Below are 13,165 nucleotides of genomic sequence, written 5' to 3' on the forward strand. Positions count from 1 at the left end.
TCCTTGGAGGTCTCACTGTTTAAACATAACAGATTTGATAGCTTGTTGGTAAGGTGAGGTCCAGCTTGTCTCCACTAGGTCATCTTCATGTGAATCCGGTGGTTATACGGTTTTGTTCTAGGGATATTTCATTTTTTTAATAACGGTTTTAGCTGACATTCATGGAGAGAATGAATCCTTAGAAGTGTGCCACTAGTGAAAGGAAATCCTGTCTAGAGTATGTTTCTTTACAAAGCTGTGTCACACCATCCTTTGGGCCCTCTGCTGGAAAAGTAGAATCAAGTCTCAAATAATGCCTTTTAAATTGTATCCTCTAGTATTATAGATGTAGGACAGTACTGTATCATACCTCTGTGGATGTAAAATAGCTTGTACCTGCTTTATGATACGTAGTAGTGACCGTGCTTTATCAGAGCTGTTTTTAATGATGTTGCTCAGAATGTTTTCTTTCCAGATGATGATTGAGAAGCTAATTTTAAAAAAAATGGTGCCAGGTACCACAAGAGTAACAGAACTGTGCTGTTTTCTCGGGTTTTGTTTTTTTACTTTTTTTTTTTTTAATGGAGTGTGCTGGATGTCTCTACAGTTTTGTTCAGATGACTGCAGAACCTGGAAAAGCTGTTGCTGCTGTTGATGCATAACACACTGCTATTATTGGTCTTTTTATATAAATATAAATATATATATACAGATATATAATTTGAATTTTTTGAAACTTTACCTGTGCTGTCAACTTTCGAAAAAAGTATCCCCGTTTACTGTGTTGAGTTGGCACTGTACAGAAATTAACAGCCATATTGGTCTAGAAATGTTGAACTTAAGTTTTTTCCATTTGTACAGGGGTAACACACTGTATTAAATATGTAAGGTCTTATATATGTGGGTTTGATTACAAAAACTAATAAAGTATTCTCTAAATTAAAAAAAAAAGAAAAAAAAAAAAAAGAAAACATGTCCTGAAGTCCTTTTCACACAGGTCTTTCATTAGAGAAGACATTCAAGATTTGATTTAAAATAGACATTTTAATAAAGGCTCACAATAGGTACTTTTAGAAATTAACTATCAAAAAAAAAAAAAGAAAGAAAAGAAATTAACTATCCTGGAAGTTTAATAGTTGGCTTTGACTAAACTTTACCAGGGTAGAGAGCCTCTAGATGTCAGTTAACTTTCATCCTTGTCTCTCTTCTGATCTCCAAGTATCATAAGTGTCATAAGAAATAATTGCCCCGCCGTAGCTACACAGCAAAACCTTCACTGTGGTCACTGGATTTGTGTACCTAGGTTGTCTCATCTTCAGTGCATTATTAACAATAATTCCTACTCTCAGTGGATGGACTTTAAGTAACAAATAAAAAGCAGTTGATGAATGGTTGTAGCCTGCAGAGAATCAGGAGATTGACCACAGCTCAAACAGATTCTGACCATCTTTGTTTTAGAAATGTCCTACCTGCACAAGAAGGCAGTTACAGTTGATTTTGATTTTCAGTCACCAACCTCAATTTTCATTTTGTACTTATATCTTTCAGATTTGGAGTCTTTCTACCTTTAGTCTTCTCCATACTTTTATCAATGAACATGCTCGACAGTCTATTTTTAGAAATATTGGAACTGGAGTCATGCAGATTGAGACAGGACCAGCAAATCACATTTTCTCTTGTGGAGCAGATGGAACAATGAAAATGAGGATACTGCCGGATCAGTTTAGCCCTTTAAACGAGGTGTTGAAAAATGATGTGAAATTTATGCTGTAACATTTTCACAAAGGTTTATGATGGTACCTGTTCTGTAGAAGTGGCGAGCAGATGCAATGCACAATACTCACCTGCACCATGGATAAACTAATGCTTTCTTCTTGTCATATTTATTTTATGGAGCTTTGCCCTTGATGCACTGATGCCTTAAAAGATAGCAAGTCGTTCAGCGTTAGATCCTGTTGCCTAACATAGAATGTTATAATGTATAAGTAATGCTGTATTCATACTTATTTATAGTATATTTTAGTAAATACGTCATCGTATTAAAGGAACTTTGTTTTCTCATTGTTATAAACTCTGTGCAAATACCACTGCATGAAGTCCACAGACAGTGAAAACCCTTAAGACAGGTGCCGAGATAACACTCACCACTTAATTCACCACCCTCTCACTTCTGTCACACAGACAGCTCTAATTCTTTTCCAGTTAATAATGAAAAATTTATATAGACACAAATAAGGTAAGACATCGCCACTAAAACTGCTGTTGGGACTTCAGCGATAAAAGAATCCAAGAGTTTATTAAATTTTCCTCTTTCCCTTCTATAACCCAGATGTCTGTATGTAAATGTATTTATGTGTATATATATATGTGTGCATATGTATATATATGTACATCTTACACATCTTACTTGTATATACAGAAACTACACTCCTTTCATGTATTTTGTGCCATAACATCTACTGCCACAAATATAAAACTTCTCTTACAACTCAGTTTTTTTAAGTTTTTTTAAATTATTTTAATCTTAAAGTCACTTTTAAGAAGAGTTTTAAGATTATTATTATTTTAAAGATATTGAATCAAATAAGTCTCAGTAGGCAATAAAGATGTATGGCACACAAGGCATTTATATTATAAATTTGTCACCAGTTTTGATGATCAGACAGTTTAGTTAAATTTTTTTTAATTTTATTTCTTTTAAGATGCATTTAGTCTAAAAATCCTAAAAATGTTATAGCAGTGTTTTTAGAAACAAATGTGAAAACAGTCAAATTAAGTATAGTATTTACAAATGTACAGGGCCCTACAGATCTACATTGATAGGAAATAAATGTTATATTTTATTATTTTTGCCAAAATATTATTTTATTATAAAATTTGACCAAAATATTTAAAATTTACAATGCTTCTATCTTAAATATGCTAAACCTATTTCTGTCTGTTTCATGGTATATCTTTTCTGATTCATAATTACAAAAAAAAAAACTTGAAAAAATACTTGATTTTTTTAGCCAATGAGACTGGCAGTAGAATAAGTGTTTAAGGGACAGTTACATACTATTCAGCTCAAATTTATTTTAGGTTAGAACCAGAAATTACCATTTTTATGTAATGAAATATGGAAAACTATTAGGAATTGAAAAGTCAAAGCAAAGAAATGAAGGGCTGGTAAATGAATTTTGTAATGTCCTCAGGATACTTTTATTATAAAAGTGTATTGTCAAAGGTTTTGTAATTGTATTTCATATTTTAAATATAGTGAGCAAGTTACAGTGAAAACACTGTCATTATAGAGAGTTTATATGCACAGAGTAACCTGTACCTGTAAATTGTGCAATAGCAATATATGACGATTTTGCCATGGAGAAATCTGTGACAACATTGCAAACAATATTTTTCTTTGTAGCTAAGTTATTTTTTAGTAATCTCTTCACAAATCAAGATTCAGAAGGCTTTAAACACTTTCAATAAGAAAGGAAATTTACTATTGTGTTTATTAAAATCAAAAAGCTTTGGGGATGAACTATTGAGCATTTTAATTGAGAGTTTATATGAATACCACATATTATGTAAGCCCGTATGTATTTACATCCAGAGTCATATTTTAAATAAACAATCATGCAGTGATTTTTTTCGCATGCTTTTGTTTTAAGAAATACTTCTGCCAGTTTAGTTGATTTTAAGTATGGGACTTTTAAATTCAGAATTTCTATATGTGATGATTGAAGAGATAATTTAATTTCCTCAAATACCTTCTTGTTCTTTTCTGCAATATTTTTTACTTAATGGGTAAGCATTAAATAATTGGAATGTGTATATAAGATAATACACATACACTTAAATTTCATTATTCACACAAATGAAATGATTACATCAAAATATACTTAAATGCTCAGTTTTTATAGAGTGGCTCTGTTACAGAAATTTGTCAAATGGCAGATCTCATGTTCTAAAATACAGGATTTCTTTTACCATTATGAAACACTTCTCTTAACCTTTGGTCCCACTGTTTGCTTTTAGATGAGATAAAACATTTGCTGTTGTGCTCACCAGAACTTTAAAGGGACTGGGTGTAAACTAACTAGGCATTTAACCCTTACCTATATTCTTTTGTTAAAAATAAGGTTTGTTTGTTTTTTAAAGCAGCAGAAATGTTCAAATGGATCTCCTTGACTAAAACAATATAATTATACATTTCAGGAAATGCTTTGTACAGTTTGAAAGTGGAAATGTTATTATTACCAGGCTAGAAACCTAGGCAGACTATGTTACTAAACAAGAATTCAAATATCTTAAGAGACAGAACCACGGCCAGTTCTGCCAAGTAGACTGCAAGAAATATTTGTGAACTGGTGTGTAAGTGTTCCTGTATATGGTATAACTTTTAGGTTATTAGAAAAATGTCAAACTGAATAACAGAGCAGCACATTAAAAGTGAACAAAGTATAAAATGTCTAAATAAAATAGTGTAGTCTCACAAGAAAAAAATTGTGAGTAGACATTTTATTGTGCTCTGAAAATAATTGTGGGTGTTTTACATTTTAAAGTTTGTCTCACCTGTGGTTAGGCATGACTATCAACACCATTTTCAAATGGTGCATGCTTACTTAGTAGCTGTCACAGTATAGTAGTATTTAACTATATTTCAAACTATAATTATTACTGTATCATTTTGATCACATTATTATTGTTTCGGAATATCCTAATCTATACACATAGAACACTGCAAACTTAATCACATAAATGTATTTTGACTTCTCCCTGACTGTCTTTTCCCCAGTCTCTCTTCCTCTCTTTAGACCTTTCTATCCACTGAGATGCAATATTGAAATTAGACCAGATAATAACCATACAGTGGTTCTTAAGTGCTAAAGTGAAACAAAGAGTCTTTTGGCTCACCCTTTAAATCAAAAGCAAGAAATTACATCAAAAGAACAAAATACCCGGGGTTGGGGATTTAGCTCAGTGGTAGAGCGCTTGCCTAGGAAGCACAAGGCCCTGGGTTCGGTCCCCAGCTCCGAAAAAAAAGAACCAAAAAAAAAAAAAAAAAAAAGGAACAAAATACCCAAAACTGATAACCTACCTGAATTTGATCCCCAGAATCCATAAATAAAAATGAACCAACTTCCTCAAGTTGTCTTCTGACCTGTGAATACACAGATGCACGCACGCGCGCGCGCGCACACACACACACACACTTTGTGTCTTTTTAAGGGGGTAGAGAAAAGAACTAAGCCAAACAGAAACAACTTGCTAAACAGCCTTATTGCTGATACGGGACAAGTTTTAGTGGTCTAGTTAGAAGATCAAAGCAGATAGAACATTCCCTTAATCCAAAGTGATTAATCCAGATTAAACACTTGATTTATCAAGGCTCAGAGAGGAGTGGCAGCTACAGTAGGGTTTGAAGCTAGCAGAGATTGATTTATGAGACTTAAAGAGAGCGCCCATCTCTACAACATGAAAGTACAAGGTGACAGATAGTGCTGTCACAGAAGCTGCAGCAAGTCTTCAGAAAGGTGCTGTGAAGGTGCATGAAGACTCTGTAGATGAAGCAACTTTGTCTTGGAGAAAAAGATAAAATCTGGGAACTGTTAGAACCAAAAGAGATAAGTCAGTGAATGCCAGGCTGAAAGGGTGGAAGTACTTGGGCTCTTCAAATTATACTGACTTCTATGTTGCTGTATAAATGAAACAACAAAATCTGGCAACTTTATATCTATTTACAACATAGTTTTTTGAATATTTTAGGTCCTCTGTTGAAATTTTCTGGCCATAATGAGATAGATTTCTTTCCAAACTTTGCTCACTGGCAATATCCTTTGTTACCTTGGAATTCTGACAGAGTTTACACTGGGATTATGACTGTAGTGAGAATCTCAGGGAGCAATTTTGACTTTACCTTAAGGGATACATTTTCTAACACATTCTATGCCATCAGTGGTGAATCTTCTGGTGGAATTGGGAAAAGTTAGCTAAAAGGAAAGGATTTGACTTTCTAGATGCCATGAAAAATATTTCTGTTTTATATGAGGAAGTCAAAATAAAGTTTGGGAGAAGTTGATTCCCAGTCCTATGGTAACTGATTTCAGGTGGTTCAGGACTTGAGTGGATGAGGTGACTGTATATTTAGTGAGATAGCTAAAGGACTAAAATTAGAATTGGAGCCTAAACATCAGTCACTGTGACATGCTTTTGTAATCCAAGCACATGGGAGGTCAAGGAAAGAAAATTTCACAAATTCAAGGCCAGTCTGGTCTACAGATTGAGACTGTCCCCTAAAATTAAAGTGGCTAGTGTGTGTCACTTAACACTGGAGTTGCTTGAATAGGTGAGCAGTGACTTCTAGAGACAGAATCTAGTGAAGACACTGAGTATTGTTGAAATGACACGAATTTAGATTATTACATAAACTAGTTGATAAAGCAGCAGCAAGATTTCAGAAAATAGACTATCAAGGATAAGATCCTGTCAAACACAATTCATACTTCATATAAATGTTTTGTGAGAGGAAGAATTAACTTATATGTCATATGTTCCTGTCTGACTTTCGCACAGCTGTCCCACCTTTAGCCACCAGCATCAGCAAGACCCTAGCATTTTTTTTTCTTTTCTTCAGAGCTGGGGACCGAACCCAGGGCCTTGCGCTTGCTCATCAAGTGCTCTCCCACTGAGCTAAATCTCCAACCCCAGACCCTAGCATTTTTAAACATAACATTTTAAAGAATAGGGTAGGGGTTTGGTTGAATGGGGTTAATTTCGTGGTTTCCTCCTTTGAGGAGGTTACTGTTTTATTATATTTTTAGTTTTTCATAAAGTTTGATCATATGTTCTCCTGTCCCCTTCGGCCTACCAAATCTTACCCACTGAATTCACATTTCTCTCACCAAAAAACAAAAGCCAAACAAAAATGAAAAAACAAAACAAGACAAAAAGGACCAACCATAACAATAATAAAAAACATGGAGTCTATTTTGTGTTGGTAGCTACTGAGCATGTGGCCTGGCCTAGTTTGCGGTTGATAGACCCAGTGTCACTCCTTTGGCTCAAACTAATTTTCTCTCAGCAGATATACAAAGAGCTTTTTGACTAGGGGATAACTAATACTTTAGGTCTTTGAAGAATCTTATAGAAATTATTGTAGAAGTTTTCTAAAATATAAAGATGTATGAAAGGAATTGACATAAGTCACTATATAATTAGGAAGATAGTGCCTTAACCAGGCATCATGCTTTCAGGTGAAGCCTCCAGTGCCAGGAAGAGGACATATCTTGTTGAGTTGTTAGCCAAAGGGTCCTATAGATGCCACCAACATTATAGACCATTGCCAATACTATTAGTATACTGATAGTTTAAAGACAATGCACGAAAGTGGGTGCACTCAAATGTTTCTGTCAAAACTACTCTGTTGATTAAAATAGAATACCCAGAGCTTTAAGTGAATAATCTTTTGGGAAATTACACTACAAAAATAAAAGTACTCACGCATGAAATATATCCAAATGTATGTTGAAACTTCATTTGAATAAGTTGTATTCTATTCCTGTTCTGGAATATGGTCTAAGAATAAAAAGAATGCTTGACTTGTCTCAGTTGACCTGAAAAGCAGGTGAAAGAAACAGAGGGCAGCAGAGTGTGAATAGTACAGGATGCCATATTGGATGGTTAATACTGTATGTGTGTGTGGACAGATAACTGTTGGAGGAATAGAAAACATAACATGGAGGAAGAAATTCACATTTCTAATTCCTTTGAGTCCTTCTCACACAAAGTAATATCAAAGATGTTTTGGGCTTGTGTTAGTGAAAGGAAAGCTGTTTTTGTATTCCAGAGAAGGTGTAATGAGCTAGTGAGATGCGCTGAATGGAGGTCTTGGGTCAGGAACACTTCTGAGCTGATGACATTGTTGCTGCTTGGCTTAAAGCTGGCAGGATGAAATAGTGCTCTTGTGAGTAAATATAAAAAGCTGAACATAAAAGGGTTGGGGATTTAGCTCAGTGGTAAAGCGCTTGCCTAGCAAGCACAAGGCCCTGGGTTCGGTCCCCAGCTCCGAAAAAAAAAAAAAAAGCTGAACATAGATTGTTTAAGTGTGTGATAGTCACTTGAAGATGTCTGTAGACTTTATGACCATTATTTCCAGTGTGTAATCTTTTTCTGAACTTGTCTTTGCTCTTCTGCTGGGTTTTCTCCCATGCACAGGGAGCCAGTGCTGAGTTGAGCACCACATTGTTTCACTGGAATCTTAAAAATTTTCCTGAAGAAGCCATCGATAAAACAGCACATTTTTTTAAAAAGCCGAAAAATACTTTGCATTGGTCTCCGTATACAGCTGTAGCTTGCTTAGTGGAACTCAGCAGATACATTGCATTGGCAGTGCATCTTTAAACTCCTGGAAATCGGCTTGCTGTCATCCTAGAAGTGTAGCATATTTATGCTGAAAAACATACATCTGATTTTAGTTCATTCTGTACATAAGGGAAGATAATTTTTTTTTTTTTTTTGGTTCTTTTTTTCGGAGCTGGGGACCGAACCCAGGGCCTTGCGCTTCCTAGGTAAGTGCTCTACCACTGAGCTAAATCCCCAGCCCCAGGGAAGATAATTCTTAAAATAGCATCTAATGTGGTTTTGGTTTTGCTTCTTTTTTTTTTTTTTTTTTTTTTTTTTTTAGAACACCAAATTACCATGGCCATTCAGAATAGAAAATAAGTCAGCAAATTGTAATTCTTCTGAAGTATTTTAGACATCATAGGGTCCTGTGATAATGGTAATAGGGAGAAAAGTCCCATGTAGTTGTCACATTGGTGATATTTCATGAGCAGAGTTAAACCAGGTCGTCACCTCTTCTGATGACGCAGTGCCACGAGACAGCTTCGCAAACCAAGAGTTAGGTTTTGGCCCACACATCCCTTTGAAAGGTGTAATGAATGAGCTGTGTAATTGTGTCTTCTTATAGTTTATCTTATCACTACAAGTCTCAAGTTCTCGAATGATAACAATTGAAATTATTTACAGGTTGCTTTAATAACAGAGGCTTGAGCATGCTAAGAAGTGAAGAAGCTTTAAACAGCACATGTTGGGAGATGAAGATGTAAGACTGGAGAACCCTCCACTGAAGCAGAAAGTAAAGATGGCTTGGAATTAGGGAATGTGAGCGAGTGCCCACAGGTCCTGCTGCCCACTCAACTAGGTGGGAGGTGAGCAGAGAGTGCCCACAGGTCCTGCTGCCCACCCAACTAGGTGGGAGGTGAGCAGAGAGTGCCCACAGGTCCTGCTGCCCACCCAACTAGGTGGGAGGTGAGCAGCGGAACTTAGCTCAAAAAAGAAAAAAACCTCATCCCATTCCAAATGGGAAAGTCAGAACTTTGATTCTGAGAAGCAGAAAATAAAGCCCTGAAACTGCACGTAATTTCATAGGAACATGTTAGGAAATTAGTTCTGCAGGAAAGGGAGGTGTCTGTAATATCCCTCAGAGATTTAATGGAGAAGAATGTTAACATAAGATATGACTTAAAATCCCATATACAGCACATACTGTTGTAAAAGTGAATGTCTTTCAGTACTATCTGCTTCAAAATAGTCCCAAAGCCCTGCGAGATTGAAGATGTGCTGTATCAAGAGAACACTGAGTTTTATCTATGTGACCCAAGGGATAGATTCAGAAAGCTAGCTTTCTACAGGGCCACACAGTTCAATGCTCTATGAGTGGCGGCTAGGCATGGAATCACTGAGCTAATAAAATATGAAGTTAAAAGATCTCAAGGAGAGGGGAAGATTGATGTAATATTTTAATCAATAAAAATCTAATGAAACATGATTTTAAAAAATCTTAGCTAGCAGCTTACAAAATAATTGTTGTAATTCTCCATGAGACTAGAGAAATCATAATGAAATTTTTAAAGAAGTCATGTATTTACCTCCATAGAAGCATTTTTATTATTTTTATTGCTATGCTTGTGTGCTATCTAATAGTTAAAAGGAGCTTAAATCTCTTGATGGCATTGATTGGTATGAATATGAATGTTCTAAATAAATCTACATACCAAAATACTGCCTCCCCTGGTAATGTCTGATTAAGCTGAAATTAGCTTTTTATGTTCTAAAGTTCTTTTAAATATGAATTTCATTTAATCTATTAGGCTTCCTAAATGCATTCTTCTAGAATAAGTTCTTCCACTCTTCCTGACTTTTTAAAAAATTTGAATTAATAACACATGATATTTGCTGTATTTTTCCCTGAGTATCCAGAGTTAAATTATCCTACATAGTCCTCCATTGGTGGGTGGAGGAAATTTAGAAAGTACACCATACATTCCAACATACTAAAAATTGAATATAAAAATATAAGACCTAAAAGACAGATACCACCATACACAAAGACGCTTTAAAAGGAAATTACTGTTCCCATTATTAATTAAATGTACTCCTAAATGGACAAACATTAAAAACCCTGCCTGTATTATTGCCCACAGAGTTGCTATTGTAATTTGGTATGTAGAGTTTATACTACATGGGAAAATAGCGCCACATAAATTTTTTTAAGCACATAAAATGATTCCCAAGTAATAAAAGCTGAAGCTGGAAAACAGTAATTCTGAATGTTCCAACTTGAATCAAGTAGTAACTTGGTTACATACATGAAAAAACAAGAATGTGAAATTGTAGAAAGTATATAATGGGACCTTCATGAACTCAAGATTAAAATGGAAGGGAAAGCCAAAATCTCAGTTATGAAAGGCCCAAAGGAGAATAGAGAGAGTTGAAAGCAGATATTCAAGATGATAACCAACAAAAGCTTTAGGTTCTGTTGCTAAAATAAAAATAGTATTGATATTGTAGAAAATAGGTTACATAGGCAAAGGTTTTATACTTATTGAAGGTCAGGGTTCTATACACAAAGCCAGGAACTGCAAGTCCAGCAGTAGAGTTTGAAATAGCTTTGGAGGATATTTGGTGTGCACGCATGCATACATACACATATAATGTGCTAGGCATGAGATAAGAGCAAAAAAATTCAGACTAAGACAGTTGAATCAAAACAGGCTTGGACAGAGAAATATTCTGAAACTTCAAGAGTAAGTGCTTTTAAACAGCTATTTTTTTCCTTTTATTGAAAGTAGGGTTTTTTTTTTTTCCACATAATTAGTTTCCCCTCTCTCTACTTCTCAGAGTTCCACCACTCCTATCTGGTCCACCCTTTTCTGTCTCCTGTAGAAAACACAGGATTCTGAGTGATTATGGGGTAATATAAGATTTAAAAATGAATACATTGGAATTGGCCAAAACAGAAGGAAAAGAGCTCAAGAAAAGGCTTAAGGGTTGGGGATTTAGCTCAGTGGTAGAGCGCTTGCCTAGTAAGTGCAAGGCCCTGGGTTCGGTCCTCAGCTCAAAGAAAAAAAAAAAAAAGGAAAAAAAAAGGCTTAAGAAGTAGGCCCACTCATTCACATACTCAGGAATCACATAAAAACACTATAAACTGGGAGCTATAGTATTTAATGTGCAAAGGATCTGTAAGGTATAAAAATATATGTACTTGTATATGTTACATATAAAAAATAGTAATCTTTTAAACACTTTAATAGGGGAGATCATCATGGGACAATGAACCATAGATGCCCTTGGGTTCATCCTATCTTGTCTATTGACTGCAACTTCCTTAGTGAGTCTTCCTAGGAGGAAAGGAAAATTTCATTTGCAAAGTGGTTACCAAGTGGAAGTAGCCTCTGGGCTGGGGTGGAAGGCATCTGTCTGCTTCTCCTTTCAACTTTAGTCCCCCATTTGGTACAGACCTGTGCAAGCCCTTTGCATGCTTCCACAGTTTCTATAAGTTGATTTATATTGTTGATTTAGAGGGCCTCAGTGGCCCAGCCCCTCTGCCCCATACACTTTTTCTGCCTAAAGAACCTTGCTCTGCATTTCCAACCCTAGGATTATTACCCATCATGCCATTCGACCCAGTTTTTTTTTTTAAATGTAGGCTGTAGGAAATTGAACTAAGAGCCTCACCATAGACCAATCTTGTTTATGCTGTGGATAATTAGTAATCCACAGTATTGAATAATTGCTTTTAAATTGTATTCTTCCACAAGGGGGCACTGGACCTCCAGCTGAACAAATTGGGGAGACCTACAAGTGAGGTCTCATGGGAGTCGTATATAAGGGGCAGACGTTGCACAATTCTGCCATGCTAAGAACTATTTTCAGAGTGGTTAGATACGTTTGTGGTATTCTAATTCCTTAGTAATGTAAAGGCTTATTTCTGAACTTCCAAATAAGATAGTGGGCTGCAGGCTCCGTCTGTGAGAGCCAAGAAAAAAAATACAGAATATTGCTTCCCAAAAGTTTGTCTTATCCTTACCCAGTACTGGAAAAAGCTTCTTAGTAAGAAAATCCTCATTTGCATGCCCCCAAAACCCAGAGGAGACAACACAAACTAACAAATGCAAAAATCATAAACACAGAAAAACGAAAGGCACAGCAATAAAACTCCAGTATAATTCCACAAGTGTTGAACTTCAGTGAGTAAAATGACAGGTGAAAATATCAAAAGATCTGGAAAAAGTATCAGTGACCTGCAAACAAACAAAGTAATTGACTACAGGTCTTAGAGAGGAATAGAGAGGAGGAGAATGGATGAAAAACAGGAGTGATGTGGGAAAAATAATACAGTGGGAAAGTGAAAGTGAAAAACCCAAATGAGTCAAGTGGAAGGGATGGAGAGATGGTTCAGCAGATAGGAGTGAGGAGTGAATACTACCCCTGCAGAAAAGAGTTGGGTTCTCAGTACCAATGTCAGACAGCTGACAACCTCCTGTAAATCCAAGTCCAAAAGACCCAATATCTCTGGTCTGTGTGGGCATTGCATTCAGAATACACTTAAACTCATATACACATTGTATTAGGGTTCTCTAAAAGAACAGAAGTTATAGAATTAAATATAGGTATGTATTTGTATGGGGTTTATTTATTACAGTGGTTTGCAGGCTGTGGTCCAGGTAGCCCAAACAATGTCTGTCTAGCAATGGAAAGCCCAAGAATCCAGGGGCTGTTCAGCATACATGGCTGGATGTCTCAGCTGGTCTTCAGTATATGTCAGAATCCCACAGTAGGCTCTAATTCCAGGAAGTGAATATGCTTGCCAGCAAAAGCAAAGGCAAAGAGGCAAAAGGCAAGCCCTTTCTTCTCCCAT

General features: G+C 35.9%; 1 protein-coding gene and 1 long non-coding RNA gene across 10 annotated transcripts in view; one reads left to right on the plus strand and one right to left on the minus strand.

The window, feature by feature from the left end:
• Positions 1-10,305, plus strand: part of Dmxl1 (Dmx-like 1) — a 171,435-nt gene extending 161,130 nt beyond the window's left edge. For 5 of the 9 annotated variants that reach the window (XM_087592838.1, XM_087592830.1, XM_087592832.1 and 2 more), the window contains 1 exon segment: positions 1,528-3,606. In XM_087592838.1, coding sequence (XP_087448964.1) covers positions 1,528-1,752 — 225 coding nt within the window. In that variant the 3' untranslated portion in view covers positions 1,753-3,606. 9 annotated transcript variants of the gene reach the window in all.
• On the minus strand, positions 7,077-11,364 carry LOC147999786 (uncharacterized). Its single transcript, XR_015642960.1, has 2 exons — positions 8,548-11,364; positions 7,077-7,945 (listed from the first exon to the last, which is right to left on the minus strand). It is a non-coding gene; the product is annotated as an uncharacterized LOC147999786 (long non-coding RNA).
• Between the last annotated feature and the right edge of the window lie 1,801 nt (positions 11,365-13,165).

The sequence above is a fragment of the Rattus norvegicus genome, chromosome 18, assembly GCF_021556685.1.
Source record: "Rattus norvegicus strain SHRSP/BbbUtx chromosome 18, alternate assembly SHRSP_T2T, whole genome shotgun sequence".
NCBI classification, from domain to species: Eukaryota; Metazoa; Chordata; class Mammalia; order Rodentia; family Muridae; genus Rattus; species Rattus norvegicus.